Below are 26,808 nucleotides of genomic sequence, written 5' to 3' on the forward strand. Positions count from 1 at the left end.
TAAGTATGAAAAATGAATGCTTGCATTTTCTTCTGCTTCTTGGATTTGCTGCTGCTTGTGTCTGTCACTGCTGCTACTCCTCTGGTATTGCCTGTCAGCTGCTGAATGGAGCTGATGCGACTCTCACTCATGTCCCAGGAGGGCAAACAAGTGCCGTGAAAACACAGCAGTGTTTGTCTCCATGTTCCTGCTACAGGGCCTTGGAAAAGTCTAGCCAAGTTTATCTTCTAGCTGTACAGGCTGGAATGAGTCACTGAAGGAATGTAAATATTGGAAAATAGATGAGTGTCCTCTCCATACTTTAACTGCAAAGAAATGCCTCTGAGCAGTGGGCAATGGCTTTTTCAAGATTCCACCCAGAAATAGTGCAAACGTGTGAAGTGGAATGGGTTAACTGAACTGGCAGAGGCTTTGTAATCTTTCAATAACTGTTGATATATTAAAAAGGAAGAGCTGGAGCACAAAAAATCCAAGTCAAAGATAACCGTCATCATTGAACTTTCCTACCTATAATTTAAACCAGCTGCAGGAGGGACAGAGAAGTTCTGGTTTGGATATTCCTCAGGCTTACAACATCAAGGAGGCACAAGGTCAAGAAAACTATCACAGGACGATTTTACACCAAAACTTACTTTGGGGAGTGACAGGGGAGAGTGATGAGAGCTGTATCCTATTCAGCGTACTACAGAGATAAAAACAGGCCTCAATCCCTCCAGCTCTCTGAGGGAGCCATTTGTAAAGCTCAAAGGTAACCTAGGACCAGTAGAGTTTGAAATTTTTTTTCAGAATAGTAATAACAAACCCCTCATCTCTCCAGCCCACGATCACTTGTCAACAGCCAAAGGTTTTTGAATACAGCATCTTCTTTAGGGGAATGAGAAAATTAAAGAACAGCCCAGAAATGTCAGCAAGTTGGTGAGAGGCAAGACTTAAAAGCTGAAACTGGAATAGAGGAGGCCTAAGCAAGTAGAAATAGAGAGGAAAGTTTAATAAATAAAAGAAAAACTGCTTTACTTGATCTGTCCGTTCTCAGTGTAGGTGGTCCTATAAAACCCAACCAGGGAACCATTCAGCCAGCCTTGAAACTTCAGGGTGAGTATATAGGGATCACTTTCATTAGCGACGGAGAGCTCTGCTTCTGCCTTCATCACTATGTACTCTTGCGGCTTGTACCCAAAACAGTCGTTCAGAGCAATCACTTGTCCTGAGGATTTTCGGAGTGTGGGCATTTCTGTAATCTTGGTCTCTCGCAGGTGGAGCCACAGGTAGCTGGTAGATTTTTCCAAAGCAATAGAGATACTGACTGTCCCTGTGTAAATGTCTGTCTCCATTTCAGGCTTTATTTCCAGATCATAGTGGACAGGCTTGACATAAGTGGGTAGTCTAAAATGTCTCCAGTCTCCAGTCTCATCATTTTTAGGAGGACAGGGACCCAAATCCACTGGGGGAGGAGGGTTTGTTGGTTGATCTGTTCCCCCTGAAGGTTGCTGAGATTCAGGTCTGCTCAGTCCCACGCCGAGCCCCACAGCAAGCGCTGCAGCCACCACGATGCCACAGATGACAGCCACATGCTTTGTCTTCATGCAGTACCTCTTGGACTTCTTATCCTCAAAATCCATGCCTTCCATCTCTGCTCCCGGGTCTGTTCTCAGAGCAAAACATTAACTATAAAAAAGCTTATTAGTCACTTCAGCACTTGCACTCAGTAAACTCAGCGGACTTAGTTTGTATTTTAATTGTGTAGATATAGCTGTTCTCTGCCCGTCTCCCCCACCTCGCTTTCCATGAGACACTCAATTAATTAAAGACAACATGCATTTGGAGGAAATGTGAATGATCAAAAGGAGTGCAGCTGGGCTGGGAGACCGAGGGAACCGACACAGAAGAACATTGTTTCTGCCGTGCTCCCCTTATAAGCTGCGCAACCCCACCCCCAGCCCCTCCTGCTCCAGCCTGAGTTAAATATAAAGCAGTACTATGTTAATCAGCAGTTAGGAAATGATCAGATGCCAAAGCTCTGTCAGCAGCTTTCAGAAAGAGTTTGCAGATAGACGTGTAACTGCTCCAAACCCTCAACCTTTGCCACTACCCCTGCTGTGTCTTGTTTGGGTTTTATTTTTTTTACTTTTTCCTCTTACTAGCAAAGATATCCTTGAACTTCCACCCTATAGTTTGTGAAATGACATCTCCAAAGTCTTAAAAATCCGGCAAAAATCACATACATCTTTCAAGGGCTTTTCAACTGTTTCCCCTCTTTTCTAAGCTCATTTACCTTTGCTGAGTAATTTGAGGCAGTCACGGGCAGAAGAATGCACAGTGGAACAATAAATTTTGATCACTGACTTCAAACTTTAAAACATGTCTAATTCCTCTCCCCCTCTCACAGGACCAGCTTTCCAGGAGGCTGCTCGTAACCATGCATGCAAGCTGGTGGCCTGTGATAGCCTCCTTGGTCAGTGCAACTACAGTGCTGCCTGTGAACCCTTGCTGTGGGGGACACTTCTAAATATGCAGTTATATGATTTATGTACTAAAGATCTAATGTAGCGTTTACTGCATGTCATCATGATGTGGCACTTCAACAAAATAAATTAATTGAATGGAACCTGGTTCTGCCTGGGGGAACTTATTCTAAGTAAGGACTGGCTAAGCTTGCAAGCAAGACATTGCTAATGCAGTATGAAACCAAGTACAGCAGTAGTTTCAACCTTGTTTTATGCTGCACTAAAGGAAACCACTGTAGAATAGAAACCTCAGTCCCTGGATCTCTTAACCCTTTTTCTCCACTTATGGAGCCCATTTGAATAGATTTTTAATCAGGAACATCAGCTTGGCTTCATGCCTCCTGATTTAGTTTATTAGGAGACAGACAGATTAACATCACTCTTCACATCAGTTACAACTCTCTGACTACTTCACTTTTTTTTTTTTTTTGAGATGGATGAAGTTTCACCTGGGTGCATTGACTTAGGCCCTAGAATCAGTCAACACATGCTCTGAGTGAGATGCACTGCATCAGGGAAGGAGGTTTTCCAGGACAGCCTTCGTCCAGACTGTTTGGAAATCGATCTGCTCACAAGCTTTATAAAGGGTCTCTTTGAAATATTGCCAGCCATCATGGGGAACTTTAGCCACCCAGTTTGTATCAGCACTCTTACAGCACACCGCTTTTTATACAACATCTTGTTTTAAAGGCAAGATTTTCCAACAGGAACTGGTAAAAGAATAAGTCTTTTTTGCATCAAGTTAACTCTTACTCATATTTTCAAAAGTGAAAAACCATTGCAAAAAATAAAAAAAATAAGCAGAAAGCTAAAAATCTGTTTCACATTATGTCTGTTTTTATTGTTTCCCATTTCTCTGCTGTGATCAAAAATAGATATGACATGGGAAACCAGTGCCCTTTAATGGATTGGGTAAGAATTTAACTTCCAGCAACAGAGCCAGCATTGAAGATCATGGTTTTAACATTTAAAACCATTTCAGCTTTTCTTTTGTACTGGTTGGACAGGACAAGGAAAAAGAGTGAGAATAGGTTTTAAATAAGACATCTTAAGCCAGAGCAGGCCATAAGTGATGAGATAGTATATGTGTCTTGATTTCAGGCAAGATTTTTACATGGCTCCCATTTTTCATTCTCCTTAGCCGTGAGGTTTTCTGTTACATTCTTAATCTGAAGATGAAAAATGCTTTTTGATCTTATAGACTGCAAAGCAGGTTATTTACTGCAATTATGAAGAGACTTGCAGATTTCTTCACTGGTAACTGTTACCTCCTTCAGGAAGGGCTAGAAAACATATCTGGATGAGCTGGTCCTAAACAGCAAAAATACATGTATTTCTTATCCTAAGCCTTAAAAACGACACTAGCAACAAAAGCCATTACAAGCTAATGAGGAGTGAGAAATGAATTAGCTCAACAAGTAGCAGAGCTTATTGGTGGCTTCTGCCAACAGTAGTGCAGTTACACACAAGCTCTAGCATTGATCTTCTCTATAAAAACTAAGGTTCAAGACTAGCTGCAGCCGAAAGCAGGTGTAATATATTTTTGATAGTGGTAGTTATGAGCAGACTTATGCCTCCCCTATCAGAAATAATGCTTTGTTCCTAGCTGACACCACTGGGGACAGCTAGCAGCTCTAAGAAGCTGCCTAGCTGCCAATGACCCAATATACATATCCAAGGATAAGATAGACCTTGAACTATTAATTCCTCTACACAGCAGCAATAAGGGAGGGCAGAGCTCCCAAAGGCAATGCCAATGCTCTCCCTTCTTGGCTGTGTCTAGGTAGAAGGGGGCAGGGAACATGATCTGCCTTCTCAGAGAGGTGAGTGCCATGGCCTTCATCAACAAGGTATAGATACTTTCTCTACCCTCTCCCATGGGCATAAGATGTCGAATCTTCATTTCAAAATCGGAAGAAAGTTCATCCCAAGCTGCTCCAGCATAAATCACAAGCATGACTGCAGGCAGGTGCTGGCAAAGCTTGGATGGGTTTAAATTACTTTAATTTCTAGAAAACTGAAAAGAGATTAAAACAAACCTATCAGTCACTTGGACAATGCTAATATGTTCTATCATTTATTTGGTGTTGATTTTTAATTGAAGTATTTTCACCTTAAGTTAGGATTTACTTCTCAGTCTGCACCAGAATTGCCACACTAGCTTGACCCTGCCCCTTTGGCTTTGTAAATGGAGGGGAGTATGAAGCCACCCTGCTCTGTCATGACATTGCTGATGGGGACATGTATGTGCCTGTAGAAGCAATAACCAGATATCTTTCAGACAATTTCCAGGAATAGAAATGAATCCTAATTTTTTCCCCCAAATTGTCAGCCATTCATTTCCAATATAATTTCCAATTTTAAGTTTGAAAAATGGAATGAAATTTCCGCAGTGACAGCCCAGATCAGCACTAGCACAGGCCTGCTGTAGGCATTCAAGGAAAAGTCACATAGTCCCAGGAAATCCCTAATTGAAGCTGACAATGAGAAGAGCTGCTCTGGAAAGCATGAAAAGAGGCATGAAAATAAACAATATATATATATTAAAAAAAACCAACTAAGCTGCAACTCACAACAAAGAAACTCCTCTGAGCCAAGTCCATCATTGGAATAACATGAAACACTTACTGGGCCTGTGCTGAGGAGGTCTTTGCCTCCCTGTGTCCAGGGATATTAAGGCAACATGAGGGCAGCAGAGCTGGACCTCTGATTTCCTTCTGTTCCCTAAGCTGCCCCTGCTATGAGATCTAGGGATAATAAATGGAGCCTCTCTGCCTCCATCAGGAGGAATTTAGCTTTTTTTAAATGCTAAACTAACACTCCTCATTAGATTTGTTCTTGCAAAAAAAGAAGACGTGAAGCAATCTGCTGTAGTGACTGCTTTCTGGCAGTGCTGCACTTGTAGACTTCTCCCCTGTGGCCCTCTACCAAATAAAAGTTTAGAACATTGAGAAATGCGAAATTGGTGGTGTTCCACTAGGTCACAAATGAACTGTGTCAGAAATAATACGCTTGTCCAGTGTTTTCCTACGTCTGCAATGACTGATTTTGTCTCCATTCTTTGGCTTTGAATACCCCCTAGCAATCACTAATCCCTTCACAAGTCTTAGTAATTACTGGCTTGCAGTATCCTTGTTCCACTCACAAGCTTCTCTATTACAGTTTTTAACTACAAAACAAGTCCTTTTGGGTTTATGTTGTTTGGAAATGGCAAATGTTTTGAACTGATCTGAGAGACGGTCAGGATTTCTTCAGTCATGATTTCCCCCATTTAGAACTTTGAAATTTGGCCCCAGCTGTGAGGTACCGCTGGCTGCAGTGCCTTGGGAGGGCTGTGTTATTTCCTGCTGCAGACTGACGAGCTCCGTATGTAACACACTGGTTGAAGCACAGTGCAGTCCCACCACCTATTTTGGGTTCTGCTGTGTTCCCCCAGCAGATCAGTGCTGGATGTTTTATTTATGACTAGGGTCAAGGCTGAAGGGAGTTACCTCAAAGTCTCTTCATAAGGAAGTATTGTGAGTTACATTTAGCAGAGACTTTATTTCCTTCCTTTCTTTTTTTCCCCCCGTTTCAAATGCCTGTGTAGATTCTGTAATGTAGAATCTGTGCTTTGAAAAGTGAATGTAATTTCTTAGACTATTTGTGTAAACAAAGCAAGTCAAACAGTATTCATTTGCTTTGTCATATCATATCATATCATATCATATCATATCATTTAATCTTCCACTGCATTGCTACCAAGATGAGCTTGCTTACGTTCTTTCATTCTAATCACCAGCCTTATAACACAAAACCAGAATAGTCTGAATCCTGGTGAATACAGTTCTAACATGTTTTATTATTTTTCATGTTAGTACCCTATTTCTTGTTCAACACTGGTCATTGAAATAGTTACAGTTTGTGGCTTGCACTTCAAAGCCTAGCTTCCAATGGGAAAATTCCTTTTTGTATTTAAAAACATGCCTGAGGAGAGTTCTAATGTATCAGCAAAATACAGTTTTAAGTTGTAGAGACATTTTTTCAAACTCACTCAACATATATATTGTTTAACAACTTCCTAAGCAAAAGTGAGAAAAGCAACAAGCTTTTTACAGTGTAACCTCTAGGACATGTTGGGATACCAGCAGGCCCATAGGAAAACCAAATACTGCAGTTTAGAAAGTCAGTGGGAAATTCCTTGATGAACTTCTGGAGTCATTTTATCCTCTTAGAATGAAAAAATTGCTTTCCACTCTCTTGACTTTTTTTTGTGTGAGTGTGATAACCTAGAAGACATCCTCTCTCCACTTGTAATTCAGGGCACTACTTTTAATCTATCTGATATGAGTTGCAGTTCCCTGAGGTGCCACCTCTGCCCTTGAGCAGTGCTGTGTCATTCTGTACGTAGTCATATTGATCTGTTTCTACCTCTAGATAGCAAGGCATGAGAAGAAAAGCATTTTGATGGAGTAGAGGTGTAAAATTTCCTTCCTACCCCGACTGGCCCCAGTCTGAAACTGTTAATCTTCAGGGCAGGCTTATTTGTGCAGCTTTGTCTTTTAGAAGCAGGGAGAAGTTCAGAGGCCGAATAAATTAAAATGAAACATTATTCAGCCCAGTTATGATGTCTGCTCAGCATGCAGTGATAGTACTAAACCCAAGTATGATGCTAGCTTCATTGAGCAAGTAATGGAGATTACTGTGGAAAACAGTATTGTCAGTTGAAGGCATGTTTCCGCTTACAGTAAATTGTGGGTTTCTCATCTTACTGAAAAAGATATAGAGGAAATAAAAGAAGGTATCAAACTAACTGGCAAGACAAACAGAATTGAAGGATCAATCATTCTTTTAATCACTAAAAGAGATTAAGACACTGAATCTTGCTCTCTTACAACTGTGTGCACGGGGAGCAATTCTGTAACAGTCAATAGCAAAGTGTTTGAGAATCTGAAAGAGTGTAAAAAGAATGGGTAGCTTAGATTAAGATAGTTTACCTATCCCATAATATAATAGCAAGGAAACTCATAGAGCTTTCAAAGGCAGTAAATTTGACACAGATCAGAAGAAAACCTTTCATGTTCATCTCACATGTATATCTTATTTGTAGTGGCATTCATAGTGAGGGGCCATAGATGCTGTCTATGAAGCATCTAATGCAAGCCACTGAGAAGCGCAACAGTGGACCGAGAACTGAGACGATTTCTGATCGGTTCTGCCGTATAAATTCACGCAGTCCTTTGCTGCTGAAGATGCATCAGAAATCATGCCAAGTCACAGAAAGATAATTGCTTGCATGATTTCCAGTACTGGAAAAGTCTCATAAATGTAACCAAGTTAATGGAAGAGGAGGTGACAGTGAAACATTTTTGCTCAGTTGGAGATATAATTTCAGGGGAATTGTCTGTCAACAGATATTTAGGTTAATTCCAAGTCTGTTACCTATTTCATGTTATTGACCAGGGTGATGAAGCCGGTAAAAGAAAACAATTGCAGTGGCATAAACAGTTTCATTTATTATTATATAAAAAAATCCTCCCCCCGTCCCAGATTTGTAAACAGGATTGTAGTTATATTAAGGCACTTGAAAATGAATCAAGAGATTGGGGGATGAAAGAAAGTCAACAATTGTAGATATGGCTTCCTCCCCTTCCTCCCCCCTCAGCTGAATTTATTTGCCTGCAAAGTGGAAATAGAACAAGCTATGACTTTGGGACTTCAGCGACATCCACTGCTAACAGCTGCTCCAGTGGCTGGGTAAAGCAGGAGACAGACAGAGATCAGTTGACTGATTCCAAGGCAAGTTTCTAAATCACTGCTCACCACACACACTTTCACAAACAGATGTGTACGTGAGGGGTGGTGACGTATATGCACTGGAGTACCAGTTAGCAAGTTTGCCTGAAAGGAATTGTCACATTAGGAAGAGGGCTCTGACACGAGTAATACTTAACTGATGTTATTTGGGGGTCACGTCCTTCAGAGCAACAACCAGCCAAATGTTTTCACACAGAAAGAAAACTATAAAATATTTTATTGTATTTTAGCAAACCCAGGCTTATCTGGGAGTACGATTTTATTGGCCAACAGTAAGTTCTCATATCTAAATTGATTTTTATTATGAGCAGCAGCAACAAAAACTGTAGGTGTTTTACACAAGGCTGAGGATGTCTTTATTCTTCAGACATCTAACATGTTATTCTGAGCTTGTATGCAGCAGTACAGGTTGCAAAGAACACAAATGCACAGACCAGCAAGATTTAGCACTTGGTAAAGATTGCACTGAAGTAAAAGCAGCACAAGCAAAATCAAAGAAACCCAGGAACTTCAGAACTTACAATCAAAGCAATATTTCATCTTCCTTTTAAAACCAGCTAAGGAGTTGCATCCTTTATATCCAATACCAAATGGAGCCAAAGAGGCTTAGAGTTGGGGAAATAATCAGTGTCTTGAGCTATCTGGATCCAATTCATGATTTTAATCCCTTGTCCAAGACCTTCTCCACTGAAGATGAGATGTCAAATGAGATTGGATCTTATGCACCAATACACTTGTAAATTTGTAGCATTGCTGCCTTTGCTGTAAGCACTGGTGTTTTGCAGGAGAAGCTACAGGACAGGATATTGTACAGCCAGGTATTTCCTGCAAAGCCTTCTTTCTTGTCTCACTTTTTCCTTTTCCTTTTCCTCAGACCCCAGTGGTAGACAATGATAAATCCTCCTTTACAAAAAATAACTATTTTTCAAGAGCTTCTGGCAATAGAAACCACAAAAAATACAAACAAACCTAATAAACGAAAATGGATGTAAAAGACAACTTTTCAGCCTCTGTCCTAATGTCTTTTAGAAACACATACTACTACTTATATATGCTGTTTTCAGGCTATTTCTGGTTCCTTCTGAAGTCAATAACATTTCCATTCACTACAGGGAGACCAAGAAGTAGAACAGAGAAGTGCAGGCCTACATTTATTACTACATCCGAGGGGAATGCTTAGACATAAGATGTTTGATGCTTCTTCCTCACAGCACAGAACTTTTTCTATTTATACACTTACATTCAAGAGCAGCCTAATGGTTTTAGGTGGAGCAGAGGCTTGGTTCTTGCCCAGAGAGTGCATCTGCTGGTATTAGACACAAGAAAAAAGTAGGGCACTAGAAAGTGGAAAGGGAAAACAAAATGTGGTGATAGAACAGTTATGTCGGCATAGCCATGTAGGCAGGTAAGAATGTGTTATTAATCTTGATTATTTGTAGTCCAACATGTGTAATTCATATTACATGACAGGCTCTCATTCTATTGGCTTGTTTCTCATAATGACACAGGACTTTCAATGAAGTTCTTTTAAATTAAATAATTCTATCAAAATATCTGCTCAGTCGAGAAGAGCACTTGTTGGGCTCACACAAAGCACTTGCCAGCTGAATTATCAGAGCTTATATCTATGGTGCAATCAACAGTCTAAAGATTAAAAAGTCAAAGGACAAACTGTTCAGCATAATGTTACAATGATCATACCTTACTTTCCCAAGAAAGGGAAGCTGTTTCTGAAGCATGTATTTAGGGTGACAATGAAGCAAGGTGCAATCTACTTGACTCCTCCTCACACCTGTAAGTTCCATGTGATTTTTAGAATGGAAAAAAAATTTTTTTTGAGGAAGATGTGACACACAGCAACAAAAAGCTCTCTCAGAGACAGAACTTTAATAATTTTCTTAGGTTTATATGGAAAAATTGTACATTGAGTTGACTATGACATAAGGGCATCTCTGTATAAGATCTGAGTCTGTCTACTCCAGCTGGGGGGTCATCTCTTTTTTTCCAAAAGCTATGCCACCCTCCTTCCACCTAGTTTGGTCTGTAATGTCTCTATTATTGACAGAGATGTTCAGATCTTCATACATGACCCACAGGAGGGAAAAATGGGGAAAAGAACTAAAGCTAATCACAAAATGCAGAGGCTTAAGACAATATTGTCTTTGTAGTCAAGTACAAAGTTGTTAATGTAAAAGGACACTGAAATTTATTTCCACCCCCCAGTCCTTCCTGCTTAATACTCTAATTGTCTATTATCCCAGACTAGGACAGATACCTGAATTGCTGGTATTCTGGGGATATTTTGCCTAGATTGCAAAGGAATGCTTCTGACTATGTGGAACATTTTAACAGTGCTGTTTTAACAATTCCAAGTAAAAAACCCTAAATGTTCTAGATAGAGAATTAGAAAGGGCTTTTTTTGGCTTTGCCAAGGTGGGGTTTGGCTTTCTTAACTTTTATCTTCCTCTAAGAGGTAATTGTACATTTAGTGCTGGAGAGAAGGCAGAGTTCATAGCCTTGCCTTCAGGCAGACGCACTGGAGTTTAACATGCTGCACAAGCTGTTCCCTATTGTCCTGTGGCAATATTTTGGCACCCACTCAGCCGAGACTCCCAGAATTCACATGAAGCATTTAAACAAGCGGCCCAGTTTTTCAAGTCCTTCCTAGTGAATTTAAGCACCCAATTTGACTTCAAATCTTCAGAAAAATTAAATAGACAGAAAAAAAATAAAAATAAGATGAGCAGAGTAGTAACTTAATGAAATATTTTTGTGAAGAAAAAGCAAGAAAGAAGTAGTAAAAAAAAAGTCAGCACCTGCTTTCGAAGGTTATCCTGAAAGCATATATATATATTTCATGCTGTAGCGCTGCACTCCTGGAATCCTACCAAAACCAGTGTTATAACCTGACTATATCTAGACTTCCAGGCAGAAATACAGCCTCATTTTAACAAAAAGATGAGTTCTGGTTATGCTTGTCTGATCATCTGGATTATTGCCATCGCCACGTTGAGCTGGATGTCTGTGCTTATGTTGTGCCAGCCCTTCCCTGCAGTATAGTAAGACTCAGGACTTTGTCTCCTGCAATATACTGTAAAAGTCCTGCAGGCAGGAAAGTTGGTATGTTGCTTCACGTCATGCACATGATCAGCAACGAGGTCCAAGCAAATTCTCTCTGTGGCCTATTAGTGTCTTTTGTCTGATGACTGTAAGTGGGGGGCTCAGAGAAGGACTCTGATATCTGGCTCTGTCATTCCACCAGGAAATAAAATTCTGCACTAATCCCGCAGCCTCAGTCAGGGCACAGCACCCAGCATAGCAGGGATTAGAGTGATTCTCCTGAGAAGCGCTGATCCCACATTCAGCCCTGTGTCACAGCCCCTCTGAGTAGCCGAGTGGGATGCTGTCGGTTCCAACAAGGGATACTGTCTGCCTATACCGTCTGCTAACCAAGTCCTTGGGAACTAGCTCCATTCAGACAGACCATCATTTCTACTGTCTCTGATTAATTTCTGCAATGCTAAATACAGTATCTCCTCAAAGCCTTTGCATTCCTCTTTTGAGGTCAGTAAAGACCCTCACCCATCAATACCTTTTGACAGGGGAGAATTCTAAAATTCAGTTTCTTGGGTGCTTTCCAGCACAAGTTTGCAGCTTTAGGAGTGTCAGAAATCATTGTAACAAGGGAAAGAAAGTGCTTTTATGCAGCAAATCACTAAAGCCGCCTCTCCCCTGGGAACAGCATGAACTAGTCTCTTAAATACAGTTCCAAATCCCTTGATCTGCTGGGATTTATGACCTCACCCAGAAAACAAGGGGTGAAGCCAGGCAATGACCAGGGAGCAGAGGAAATGGCCTCAACTGCTCTGAATAAAAGGGCTGGGAAGAGTGGTCAAAGGAGGGGGTGGCTAAAGAAACTTGCTTTTTAAGGTGAGGCCTGATGGCTGAGTGAGATTTCTGTATATCTGCTGTGGAGGATGGATGGATGTAAAAATATTTCCCTGGATGGACACTTAGTGAGGCAACCTGGTTGGTTTTGGTTGGTTTATTTCTGGCACCTGTGTGACTCAATGGCAGACCTATAACACTCCAGATTCAATTCCCTTTTCCTAACGTTAACACACACAGCTTCTCATGCCCATCTGACATCAACAAAAAAGCAGCCAGGACCAGACCTGTGTTTCTGTCTGTCCCCAAAGCTGTGCGATTATGTCTATACTTCAAATAATCAAACTCCAGAAGTTGTGAGCTAAGTGACCTGGCAGCAATAGAAATATGGCTCTGAGGGATTTTTTTATCAGATTATGATTTACTTTCCCGTTCCAGCAAGTGGAAACCCACGCTGCTTTCCTGAGCTACCTAGTCTGAAAAAAGGTACTTTTGCTATTCTCATGAGGAAAAGCTTCTATTTTCTTACTCTGTGGCAACTTCATTGCTCATTTATAAATAGGAACAGATGTTTCACTCACAGATCAATGAAGAACAGGTGTGAAGAATAAAATTATTTCCTCCTGATTTAGTATTTTTTCCCTTTCTTCACACTAGCTTCCCTGTGAAGATAATCTACTCCTGTGTTGGCCAGCTGCTCAGGCTGGAGTAGAAGAGCCAGGCTGCGTTCCCTCCCATGCATGCTGCCCTGAGAACATCTGGATTTAACGTTCCTGTTCTCTTCAATGCCCAGAAGTACAAAACAGATCACTTTTTGCAGCTGTATGAAGGTGGCGGTAAGGGAAACTGAATCAATATGCCTGATTACGCAAATGGTGTCAAGGTACTGTCCTATTTTAGACTTGTGTTGATAGATTTCCAGTATTTTGAGTATAGGTAGCCACAGCTGTTGGCTCTAAGAGCAGCATGTTGCTTAAATGGAAACCAGGTATTCAATTTCAGAGTGATTCCTCTACTGTAGTACTGCAATTCTAGTTAAATAGGTTAATAGTTTACTCAGGATTCACCAGTATGTTTTGAAATGCTATAAATGGTTCTATCTTATTACCTGTAGTTGGACTTTATTCTTTTATCAAGAGTGACTTTAACGGTTGTCAAATTACACGGAAATAGCATTAGTGTTCTCACATATGGGAAGTGGAACATATATAAAAAATAGACTGATAATGAATGTTTATTAGTATAGAAAGACTTTTGAAAGGGACCTTCAGCTAAACAACCTCCAGATTGTATGGACAAAACTCTAACTTTCAAATGCTATTTTGTTTGGGAGATTACCCAGCACATGACTGTTAACTTCTGTGCTTTAGGTGCATCCTTCAGTGACTGGCTTTGTTAAAAAGAAACCAACAGGCTAAAAGGACAGGCTCTTACTGCATCTATATGACCTCTCTCTACTCGTGTAAACAGCAGAATGCCAAGTTTCCCTGCCGTCCCATTCTGAAGTTGAATGTTTAATATTGCTAATACTTAAGGTGCAGTCAGTCATTCTGGTTCTGAAATGTAAAAAGTAGAACAGTTCACTTCATTAAAAGTACAACTTAGCTGTTTTTAGAGCTAGACTCCAACATTTCATTACTACATAACTTAAACTGTGCCATTGCTTGTGCCTGATACCTGTAAGTTACTTCTCTGGAATGAAAAAGGAACCTACTCCATTAAAATGCTCAAAGTGCTGATACACATGGGGTTAATTTGCAAGACTATATAGAGGCACCCAAAAGTTCAGCTGTTCAGATCCTTCATACTTATTCTGGTGCCATCCAAGAGAAGTGCTGTACTTTCTAGCATATGACTTGAGGTCTCAGTTCACACTTTGCTAACACTATTCCTGCTGTGGTCATTTTTCCAAAGCAGTGAGAGGTACACTCATGTCAGTTGCCTTCTGATCTCATCTGAAGTTGTTCTCTTCAACTCCATTATGCCATTACTATCTTTGTTCAGGAGAGTCCTGGTCAACAATATATCTGTGTAGTAGTACTTCTTGTCAAGGTCTTTCTTGGTATTTTCCAGTAGGCAATGTTATTGTTTCTTACAAAGACCTTTCAGGAAGGAACACTTGCAGAAGAGAAATGTTTAAGTGAGATACTTTAAAGCCTTTGTCCATGCACAGAGCTGGAGTACTATCTTTAATGGCAGTGCCTGCATGGCATAGAGTAAAATGATAAAACTAATATTCTTTATGGAGGAGTTAACAGAAAAAGCCTGCAGGCTTTTCAGATCAGACTACACAGCAAGTACTACAGCTTGCCCTGCCATGAAATGCTGGGTTTCAAGCTGGCAAAGCATGCTAGTACTCTGGGTTAGCAAATCAGAAATATCGTGAGTAGATTAAAATCTTACTGAGGGAAGAAGGATGTCAAATGAAGGAAGGTTCATGTTCAAATCGAGCAACTGGCATGATACTGAATAAGAGTATAATCTAAGCAATGAGCAGAAGGAAAGAGTGCCGTGAACAAAAGCAATGTGCATTTCATAGAAGCAACATGAGACCTCTTGTCTTGTACTGCTTTAAAGAAATAATGAATTTACCAGACATATAATTTTTTTAATGTTATGTTAATGATGAATAGTACAGTGCTTACCTTTCATATTCTGAAAGTTTCAATGCAGAAAGAAGAAATCAGTTTATCATAAGTATGTTGACAGTTAAGAAACCTTCACAATTCAGGAGACCTGAGTACAGTAACCTTTTAATAAAAATAAAATCCAATGCTCCTGTAAGATGTTAGCCTGTTAGTACTATCTCTGGGTACAAGACTTTAGTATCCATGACCAGAAATTTCTGGATTAGTAATTAACCTCTGCCAAGCCCCTCCACTGCCTAATTTTTTGTCCAAAAGAAGTGTACAAGAGCTCCCATTAACAATACAAACAGAGGAGCAAACATCCTTTGAGCTACTTGTAAAATTGGTACAGTGATGTGACTTTTGAATTACTTCTTTCCACAGCATATGTGTGGCAGCCTCATGATGTCACACTCGTTACTGGTAGTTTACAGCTCAACATATGAAAGCTTCTGCTGAGATTAGATGCTTTTACGCAAGATACTTAAAAACAAGCAAACCAATGACAGCTCCAAATTATTGAGTAGTCTTAACTGAAGAAAAAACAATAAAATGTTATGTTGTACAATAAAACAGAACATAAGAGCATAGCCTTGGAGTCTGACTACAGTACTAAGTACTGCTGAAAACATTTCTTCAACCTGGAAGCATCTTAGATTTAAGATTGAAATCCTCCTTCCCTCCCTACTCTATCTATTATAGAAGGTTTTGCAAAACTACATGGGCCACAAAACAGCTATTTGGCATGTTTCAGGACTGGCAGTTTTCTTTCAAACCCTATTTATTTCCTTGGCTCTAATTTTGGACTTCAGAGTAGGTTGCTTTTGGTGTCAAGGCAGAAGCTGTCTTTCTTCAAAGGGAAAGCCACAGGCTTGCTGGAAATACCACCAAAAACTTATGATCTCTTGAGGAAAGCCCCCACCCTTAAAGGTGAATTTCTGACCAAGCACTAGGGCACCACGTGGGTGCAAGCAGTGACGAGGAAGGTCTGGGGGCTAGTTGAGGAGTCAGCTCACAGTGTGAGGGTCCTTGGCCAGGCACAGGCTGTGACAGAGCTTGAAAAAGGGAGTAAAAGTCCAACCTGATCCTAAATGGGACCCCAATAGGTAGAGGTGTGGGTCTCAGGTGAGGCTGGTCAGGGCCATAAAGGCCTGTTAGTGCACTTGGGGCCTGACACAGAAGTGTAAAAATGGCTTTTGTTTCTTGCAAAGCATTGAAATGGCTAGTGTGTGTTGGGATAGGGGAGCAGGGGAAAGATTCAATGCTTCTAACAATGCCAAGAGATCTTGAACAATAACTTTGATGAGGACTTTTTTTGATGAGGAATAAAAAGGGAAGCTTTGCCAAAGTGCTGATTACAACAGTCAGCAGCAATGAGTTCAAACCAAGGAATGGAAAAAAATGAAGTTGCTTGTTTAGCAGCAAATAGGAAAGTGCTTAGCAGGAGACTCCCTGAAGAAATTCATAGTACCTTTAGCCAGGCAGCACCTGCCAAGATCTAAATTACAGATGAGAAATGCACCAGAGATAAGCAAAAACAAGGTTAGTAAAGGCATGATGAGCAAATGACTTTGATAACTATTTTAAAAATATATGACAGTTATAGCAATTTCTGTATGGCTATTGTATATGTGGAACAGCATTACAAAAGGATTTAAATCTGTAATGACACAATGAATCGGGAATCTAGCATTAGTGATAATTTGTGGTGGGTTGGATTACACAGCACTGCACAGAGCTGCACAGGGAAACTCAAGCCAGTTCTGAATGACCTGGTAGGCAGAGTCACCTACCTAATATGCTGTACTGTTCCTGGGTCAAATGACTACCTTGATTATCCATCTGTGTGGCAGCCAGGAGAGATGTGTCGGAGTGGGAATAAGAATTCAAGTTTCCTTCTTGGTAGCCTTGCAGTCTTTGAAGATCTGGAAATCCTTCCAAGTGTGCTTTTGCTTTGGTACTGCAGGATGAGTAGAGAGAGTCGGGTGCAAGAGCTGTGAAATCAGGACTATCAGTGGAGCTGAACTGAGTGTGTGGATGCACATTGCAATTTCTGTTGGCTACAGAAGTGGCTGGATTGGCTAAAAGAATAGCTGCTCACAGGATATGCCTCATCAGGGAGCCCTGGAAGCTGTGAGGATGTTGAAAATGTGTGGAAGACACAGGCACCACAGAGTTTTTGTGAGTGTACCACATAAACAGTGACTCTCTTCTGGGGAAGAAAAAGCTTTTTAAGCTCTAGAGCATGTTAAGACTTCAGAGCCACAGGAAGAAAATATGCACAGGTGCAGTAAGACAGTATACCTATTAAAGTCCACAGGAGGGACACAGTTTTAGAGGGGATCTATGTGACACACACTGTATTAGCAACATGACCTGGAGAGCAGGGAATTGTTTAGTTCTTGGCACCTGCAGGAAGCAAGGACTGCATGGATTGTTCCTTTCAAAGGAGCTCTGTGGGGGCTCTGTTTCTGACACCCAGATGCAGCAGCTGCAGGAGGAAGAGGAAAACAGATCCTGCATGTTCCAAAGGGTGCTTATTTGACCTCTGCCCCCTGCCTAAGAGTTGAATTGGGTGCTTCATTTCCACCTTGGATGTAGGACTGGCTCTTTCTAGAGTTCAGTGATGGGACTAGCTAAATGGGCATTGGAACAGAAGCAGCAAGGGAAGGAAGAGTCTTCCTCTGCATCCTCGCTTACTTACGTAGCAGGTGGGGATAGCTTGGCCTTTGATATCTGCCACTGTGCTGGTTTCGGCTGGAATAGAGTTAATTTTCTTAATAGATGGGCACAGTGCTGCATTTTGGATTTGGTGCCAGAACAATGTTGATAACACACTGATGTTTTTGGTTGTTGCTAAGTAATGTTTATATTAAGTCAAGGACTTTTCAGTTCTCAGGCCCTGCCAGAGAGAAAGCTGAAGAGGGACCAGAAAGTGGGAGGGGACACAGCCAGGACAGCTGACTCAGACTAACTAAAGGGATATTCCATACCATGGCATGTCATGCTGAGTATATAAACTGGGGGGAGTTGGCCAGGGCCTGCTGATTGCTGCTCAGGGACTGGCTGGGCATTGGTCAGCAGGTGGTGAGCAACCGAATTGTGCATCACTTGTATCTTTTCCCTTTTGCATTGTATTTCTCTCTCCTTCTCATTAGAATTGTTGTTATTATTATATTTTATTTTAATCATTAAATTGTTCTTATCTCAACCCCTGAATTTTATCTTTTTCCTGAATATCCTCCCCATCGTTCTGTGGGGGTGGGGGGAGTGAGTGAGCAAGCGGGTGAGCATCAGTGTGATGCTTACTTACCAGCTGGGGTTAAACTGCAACAGTCCTTTTTGGCATCCAGTGTGGGGCTTGAAGTGTTTGAGATAATGACAGGTTTCACTGGAATGTGCTAGACTGAATTTCTAGCTGTTATTGCTGTTTAGCTATTAATAGTCAGGCTCCTGTGCTTGCTGTGGGGCTTGCTTGCCTTGCTGTCAATTAGTCTTATGATCATTAGTGGCTGCATTTTGCTTTCACAGCTTGCTGTACCACTGCACTGCTTATCATCTTACTGTGCTGTGCCCTGGAACATTCTGATAACAGCGATGGTGATGCACCTGGGCTGGCAGATGGCCAGGGCATCGCTGCTGTTTCTGTGCTGCTGTGCTGGACAGACTGGAACTCCAGTGTGAACTCAGGTTGAGGGAACTGTGACCTGTGAATGAGTCCATGTGGGAGCGGGATGCCCTAAAGTGGCTGTGACTGTGGATAAGCCCGTGCCAGAGTAGGTATATCTTTCAGTGTCTGTGGCTGTGGTTATGTCCATGCCACAGCAGGTATACCTCTGAGAGGATCATGGCCCAAGGACAAGTCCATGCTGGAGAAGGTACACCTCAAAGCATCTATGGCTATGGAGAAGTCCATGCTGCAGTAGGTACAGCTTGAAGCATCAGTGGCTGCCCATGAGGTCATGCTAGAGCACCTCAAAGTGTGCAGCCATGGATAAGCCCATGACAGAGCAGGTACACCCCTGGAGATAGGCCAGAGGTAAGGCCACATTGGAGCAGGTTTACTTCTGAGGGGACTGTGACTGTGGGTAAGGCCACACTGGAGCAGGTACATCTCTGGAGGCATTGTGACCCATGGATGAGGCCATGTTGGAACAAGTATACCTCGAAGCTGCCATGGCTGTGGATGAGCCTGTGCCACAGCAGGTGCAGCCCTAAGGGACTGTGGTCTGTGGGGAAGCCCAAGCTGGAGCAGGGTCAAGGGGAGGAGTTCATTGTAATGTTAAACTCTATGGTCTGGTCCAAAAGGACCAGGGGTAGAGATTATAACGGAAATACCTTTAAATTGTTGTAACCTATGATTTGAATTGCATGTAATAGGAGTTACTATAGCAGGAACCACTCAAACCAGTGGAGGATAAGCCATACAAGAAGTAGTGGAAGTGCAGCAGTGACCTGACCTGGCTTTGGTGCCCAGTAACTCCATGCAATACACCATGTCTCCTGTCCTGAGTGACTACCATAACACATGGAGCTTGGAACCCAAAGTCATGGACTAAATTAACTCAGTGGACATCTTGGGACATTCTACAGGCATTTTACAGCGGTGATCCTTAGACTAGGGGAATGATATCTGTATATTACATCAAAGGATGGGAAGGAAGGTGGTGGTTAATTGGGATGTATTGGAAATTGTGGCATGATGTAAAATGGTATGTAATAAGCGGTGGATACTGTCCTGGTTTCAGCTGGGATAGAGTTAATTTTCTTCCTAGTAGCTGGTATAGTGCTGTGTTTTGAATTTAGTATGAGAATAATATTGCTAACACACTGGTGTTTTAGTTGTTGCTAAGTAGTGCTTACTCTAAAATCAAGGACTTTTCAAGTTTCCCATGTGAACAGGTGCAGAAGAAATTGGAAGAGGACACAGCCAGGACAGCTGACCCAAACTAGCCCAAGGGATATTCCATACCATAGAACATCATGCTCAATATATAAAGCTGGGAGAAGAAGAAGGAAGCAGGGGACGGGACATTTAGAGTTATGGTATTTATCTTTCCAAGCAAACATTACACATGATGGAGCCCTGCTTTCCTGGAGATGGCTGAACACCTGCCTGCTGATGGGAAGTGGTGAATGAATTCCTTGTTATGCTTTGCTTGCATGCATGGCTTTTGCTTTACCTATTAAACTGTCTTTATCTCAACCCATGAATTTTCCCACTTTTACCTTTCCAATTCTCTCCTCCATCCCAGTGAAGGTGGAGGAAACGAGTGGCTGTGCAGTGCTTTGTTGCTAGCTGGGATTAAACCACAACAGATAGTTAATAGACAGAGAGAAAAGGTATAATTAGTACTTAAAGTGGGCGTGAATACAAGCTAGGTCAAGTCTAACCTTCACAAAGAGTTTTGGTGTGTTTTTCATTGTTCAATAGCTCTTCCAAAGGACCTAGCTACTCGCATCACTCCCACTATTAGAAAATAAGTAAGTGCAAGAGCTGGTTTTCAAGGATGCTAGACTTCCTTGAATTTTTGCATTATTCAGACTCTTTCTTCACATTTTATTATTCATGTCACTAAAATTTCCCTTGTTCCAGTACTGGACTCCAAACTTCCAAAGTGCTTTTTGGTTATACTCAGTCCATGTAGCCAAATGTTTATACAACCGCTTCTACTAAAGTCATTAGTGCTTGTTGTCTCTTCTTTCCTGCTTTTCATTTTTCCTCATCATAACTGTTTTTATAAGCTGCAATAATCAAGCCCAGTTTCATTAAGTCTGCAACCAGCATTTTTGTTTCAGCACCTGTTCCTCTCCTACTGAAAGGGCAGTGATTCATTGGAAGTCAAATTCTGGTGCTATGCTTTGGTTTCAGGGTTTCTGAGCAAAAAGCTTTAACAACAGGGGGATTCTGTCACATCAATGAGAGCAGGATTTGTTATTCTGAAATTGTTGGTATCAGGAGATAGCTGTCGTGTTCCTGGAGGCAAAGTCCTTTTCTTACAGTGTGGACAGAAGCCCTGTTTTTCTGTCTGTGTCTTCCTCTCATTCTAACCTTGAAGATGTTTGTGGGAAAGAAAGTGAAGTTTCCTTTTAATGAGTTATCTGATTGCAAGAATTTAATTGTCTTCCCTGAGACTAATTTCCTTTCTTCTAAAGCACAGCAGCATTGCAAAATAGATAGATGCGTTATATGCCATAAAATCTACCAATGCCAATTATTTTTGATCAAAAGGCACCTGTATGAAGCGCACGTGATTTTACTTCACAGACATTTATATGTGAGCGTTTTCTCAGTCTCACAACTGCAGTAAAGACAGGTCAGATTCTTTCACTGTTAGCCATTTGCAATACCAAGGAAGTAGAAGACTGATGTAGACACTAAGCCTGAAGTTCCCGTTGAAGTGCAGAACTGTTAAGGAGAACAGAAGCTAACGTATGTACCTGATTTCAAAAGAAGAGGTGTAGGTTCTTCACTGAAACTGATCTGATTTAATGTTAGGGATCAATGGGATCCTCATCTGCCTCCAACAGACAGTTCTATTTGCCATCTCCCCTCTGGAAGCAGCACCTCTTACATTCTGATATACCTAAAGTTTGCTCCACTTTCCCTGAAAGCATGCTTATCGGTTACTGAGTTCTATGTAAAAGTTAAAATATATAACCATGCAAACATAATGACTGCCATCTTAGTTTCTTAGATACTGCAGTGACAAATCTATTACAGCTCCACTATATTAGGCACACATATATTCAAAATAACAATTGAGCATTATCTTTACCTAATAAATGACAATATCTCAATGGTCTCAAGGTTTAGACTATCAATCCTATGCACCTTAACCCTTAGTTGGTTGCTGAACTTATGGAAAGTCCCAGTGACTAGGAAAATCAGACAGGGAAAACATTGTCCATTCTTAAGGCTAAAATGATGGATGAACCCATGAAAGGTCTTGGCTATATGAGCTGCTCAGTCATAGATCTCCTTTGAGCTTGGACAAATTGCAGAACATCTAAACCTTTCAGGGCTTCAACAATGTCTAAAGTTTCCAAGGAAATCTGTCAGACCAACATATGTGGAGAAACTGGACTGGGACCTACGGGTGTGACTACAAGTAATGTGATGTTTTACTACATTGTAGATTTGTGGCCAGTAATCAGTCTGATACGATGATTGGTTAAGATATCACTCTTTCTATACCACCTTTTTGGTAGCAAATAAGTGCAGTTAATTGCATTGTGTATGCAAGCTTGTTTGAGCTATTTATTCCATGTTTATGCACTTAAGCTTCTGTGTGCTTAAGAGTATTTATCTTCTTTTAACCTGCTCTGCTAACTTATCACCAGGTCTCTCTTTTCAATGCATTTGACAGTAAAAACTCAGTAACTGTTATTAGTGCTCAGCTAACTTGGAATTGTGCTGGGATATTACAATTTTATTTTAGTCCCTGAGAAAATTATTGCAACAGTGTGCTTCCTGGTCCCTATCTAAGGAAAAATTATCTTAACTTCACATAACCCTCGACTTTCAATTCTTGAATTTTGAAATAAGAAGTTTCTAGGTAGGTATCTGTGTATTTACAACATCTATTTTCATATGATGCTCTTCATTATTTAAATTCTTAATTACTCATTTAACTGCAGTGCCTTCCAGTTCTCATTTCCAAAATGTCATAGTATGATGCAGGTGAAGAGCAAGAAATCTTCCCTTCTCACTCAGCTGTCAGCTCTCCTTTGGCTGAAGAATGACTTAACTGTGGTGGGATGATATGGTTTCTTGTGCTGTAGCAATCTGAGCTTGGGGCAGAAGATGAGCACTGGGTACCATTTGCTTGTGTGGCTGATACAGGGCCAGGGCAGACTCCTTGCCAGTGCAGGTCACTGCCCAAAAGGGAGGAAGATCTCTGAGTGGGGGTGAAAGCCAGAGGGGTAGAGGGGCTGTTTTTCTTCTAACAAAGCTGAAAGTTGCTGATTATTAGTACTGCTGTGGACTGGCATCAAATGTGCTCCTTTGTAATAGTGAAAGGGGTCTCCCTTAAGAGGTCAGGGCACCCTATTGCCCTTGTCCATATTTTATGTTCCTCTTGAACACTGCCCTCTCTTCAATGTCGTTGACTAGCTGAGGGACATGTTACTACTGAATCCAAATGCAAGTGTAGCAAGAAAATCTTCTGGAGGCAGAGGTTTGAATTTGTACAGTTGTTGCCACGCTAAAGCTCTGATGGTTATTATTAAATTCTTTAGATGCTCTTACAGCATGATAAATACAGAGATATTTGCAGATGCAGAAAGATATTTCCTACATGTTGCAAGGTAATATATATACTCATAGCATTGAATGAATTTTTCTGTACTGTCTAAACCAAGTAATATTCATACAGTACAGAATTATATCAGAAAATTCCCTTTACTTCTTTCATACTTTGAAGAGATGTAGTCTCAGTTTAAAGGATGCAATAACATTTAATTCAGTCAGAGTATGTCCTGCTCCTTGGATATCCTTGTGTTAAAGGTCGGTATTATTGCTAATACGGGTTAGTCTTACAAGACTTAAAGACAGCCATAAAAACTTTCAACATAAATTTAGGGAATTTAGCTTAGGAATAGCCTCTACTATTGCAACACTAGGAAATATAGAGGGAATGGTGAGATCAGGTCAGAAATCAGAGGTTTCATCTCTTCTGTAATTTGTTGCTGACATCAGTTGGCAGGGAGATAATCATTAACAGGATTAATGCAGTAAAGATTATACCATCTATGTGATATTTTTTTACTCTTTGCCTAGCATGACAACCTTTAATCAAGTTTCTCTGTGAAGACCAATTTAGATAAAAGAGGAATACTGCAGGAAATATTCTGAGGCAACGGGCTCTTTGTCAGTCCACTTTCTTCTTCCTGATCTCTGATTTTGCAGTCTAAGGGCTCACATGAGCTTGCATTCACATCACTCATGGTATACAGCTACTTCCTTGTGGTAATGGCCTGGTGCAGAGGCAAGGCTTCTTATCATTAGTTGTAGGTTAATCTAAAAACTGGAATCCTGATCATAGGGTCAGAGAACAAATTACGGGTAAATATTCTTGTTTGTGTTTCCAGGGACCTCAGTGAAAACACCTTTGAAGATAAGGAAAATGGTTATTAGCAGCTGCTCAGCTTCCACATCTTCAGTAGTCATCGCAGATTTAATGGACTCATAGTGGGATCTCATTGAAACAAGCAGCACTGTGACCATGCTAGGAAAGAACCAGGTCCTCTAAACATTTGAAGAGGAGCCAACAATTAATGATATGTCATCACTGATTGTTTTTCTGATATTTCAAAAAATTCAGTGACAACTGTCACATTGACTTTTAAGAGCAAGAGTCAAGAAACCTTATTCAGAGGCCTGTAACACAAATACTAAAGCTGTTTCAACTGGGGGAGCCTTGTGTGTCTGAAACGTGCATGTTTCTCATACAAAGAGGAATTTTAACACGATCTAAAGACTTAGTTCTTTTCCTTATGTCACTCTTCTTAAATTCAGACGCAATAAAAAAAACTTGTCAGTGCTGAGAAGCAAGATGTAATATTGCCTTAACATCTCCTCACAGGACTGGAAAAAAGAAGGATCTGGATAACAAATGGTGTTTTATCTTTAAGGCTCTGTAAAGTCTCCCCAGACTGGGATGAAGGGGCTATTTTAACCTCGTCCCTTCTTTTTCACCTTGTTTCACGTTCTTCTGTGATTCCAGTGAATTTTATCTTAGTGCGATCTTTTCCTTGATAGATCTCTTAACCTCTGGCCCATAAACCAGAAGATTTTCTTAAAGTCTAATGAGGCTTTTAAAAGGTTCAAAGGTTTGAATAATTATGAAAACATTCCATTCTTGCAACAAATTTTACAAACAGGCCTTTTCTAATATATTCCTAATCAGAAAACTTCAGTGGGCATTAGTCATAGGCCATCTAATTTAGGTGTATTCCTAATGAGTTCTTGTAGCCTTCAGGCTGGGGGCAGGCTCCATAGTTGTTCGCATTCTTGCTAATAACTATGACCTGGTTCAGTTATGTGAGAAGAAAGAGGTTCATTGCAGAGGACCATCTCAGGATAGTGGAGGTGGCTGGCTGTGTGTTTGATTTTTTTTTTTTTTTTGTCTGTGGCATGGGGAATACTGCTTGAAGACAGGCCTTCTTCAAAAGAAAAAATGTGACCAGTCCAGAAGCTCTTTTATTTTATTGTTGAAATGCCAGGAATCTTTCATTTTGCCAAAGGTTCCTTGTCACAAGGGACTGAGTGGAGCTCTTTTGTATCCCCAGAGACTGCCAGTTGAAGATGGTCTGATACTGGGCTTCCCAGCAGTGCAGAGGCAGAAGTGATTAATGCTGTGCCCAATACCAATCTACACCTGGTGGTCACATAAGAGATGACCATCTAAAAGAGTCAATCTAAAAGGTCTACTATTACAATAGCAGAAATGTTATGTTTCTAGGACTTAGACTGTGTGGAGTCAGTCACCCTTCATAGTGACCTGACTGTTAGATATGAAATTCGCTTGAAGACGTAACTGCTGTTAATCTGCAGCCATACCAATGACATGAGAATTTTCCTGAGAACCTTGAAAGGCCCAGAAAAAGCAAGATGCTGTTACCACAGATAATGCCTTTTCCTTCAGATTATGACAGCAAACATGTCCTCGAGCAACCCCATATGGTGTACAGTGGTGGTGACATAGTGACATATTCTGGCAGTCTACATGGCAGTACGTACGTAGCTGTTGGAGCTCGTGTGGATGGAATACACAGCCCCATCCCTGGAGGCAGGTTAATAAGAATGATTTGTAATAATTATTATGCCCACAACTATAAAGCACAGCACTGAGTTTTCCCTTCCTGCTCATGCAAAATAGAGCTGTCATAGACATTTTATGGTCAGTACACTCTGAATTTTATGTATCTTTCCATAATAATTGTAACATAAATATTGCCACATGAATACTTAAGAAACTGCTTTCCTTTGGTATTTTATGGCCTTTGCATAATTATCACTGAAACTCGAGGCAGATTCAAACTGTCAAGCCTGTTTACATTGCATTGGAAAACTATTTACTGATCCGTAGAAATGTTACATTTGCATCTGTAACAGAAAACACGTACCTCTTCAGTTTGCTAACAAGAAAAATTATACATCCGGTTAAAAAAATATTTGTCAGAGGCAGAGCTGGCATTTCCCATATCCCATTAATATATGGATACACTTCTTTCCTCTCTGGAATTTCAGTCAACTCTGAGAACATGTTGTTGAGGAAATTGAGTGGTGCCAGAATTTATATGAAGCATTAAACCCCAGGTTTCCGAGCCATTGATTTATAATAGTCACAGTCTCATTTGGCTGGCCAAGCATCAAGAACAGCATTAATAAAGGATTTAAAACTAGAACAAAATAAATGGACCATTGTACTGTTCTTTAAAGGGCTGAACATTTGGGACCTCAAAAGCAGTGTCTGAGAGAGGAGGTGCTGAGTACTTGACCGGATTCAGCACCAGGACACTCAGCTGTCCACTGACTGATAAACTGGATGCAAACCTGCAGTCAGACTCTGCAAAGCAGCTCAGGTCCAGTTAGGTTTATGAGCTTAGCCTCAACAGAGATTAAATGAAGCAGCACTGGTCCAAAGCTGGCTTTGAGGGACCATGACTTCAAACCTAGGGGAACATGATGGAGCTATACCCAAAGGGTTCTTCACAGGTCAAAACAAGTCCAGATGGATTTAGTACATCTGGCCGTGCTAGTTCTCAGCTGGTTTCGTGCAGAGAGATTATTTGGCCTGTACTCTTGTGTTAACTGCACAGAAGAAGAAAATCAGAGGACTTGGCTCCCTGTCAGTCCAAAGAGTGGAGCACTGGCTGCAACTCAGTCTTCTTGTTCTGCTGGATGCAGTAGGAAAATGATGCACTATGTAATTGCAAAAACAAGCTGAATTGCAAGAATTACCCTGAAGAGGCAAACGTTCAAGTAT

The 26,808-nt window shown here is 41.0% G+C and overlaps 1 protein-coding gene across 1 annotated transcript in view; it reads right to left on the reverse strand.

Annotated features, from left to right (window-relative positions):
* The window catches only part of ENPEP (glutamyl aminopeptidase), a 94,560-nt gene extending 68,212 nt beyond the window's left edge, over positions 1-26,348 (reverse strand). Inside the window, exon 1 of the mRNA XM_080400888.1 lies at positions 1,015-26,348. Within this exon, the coding sequence (XP_080257014.1) occupies positions 1,015-1,628 (614 nt within the window). The 5' untranslated portion in view covers positions 1,629-26,348. The remainder of the gene's footprint in view (positions 1-1,014) is intronic.
* Positions 26,349-26,808: the final 460 nt, after the last annotated feature.

The sequence above is a fragment of the Falco punctatus genome (genome assembly GCF_963210335.1).
Source record: "Falco punctatus genome assembly, chromosome: 1".
In the NCBI taxonomy this organism is placed as follows: Eukaryota; Metazoa; Chordata; class Aves; order Falconiformes; family Falconidae; genus Falco; species Falco punctatus.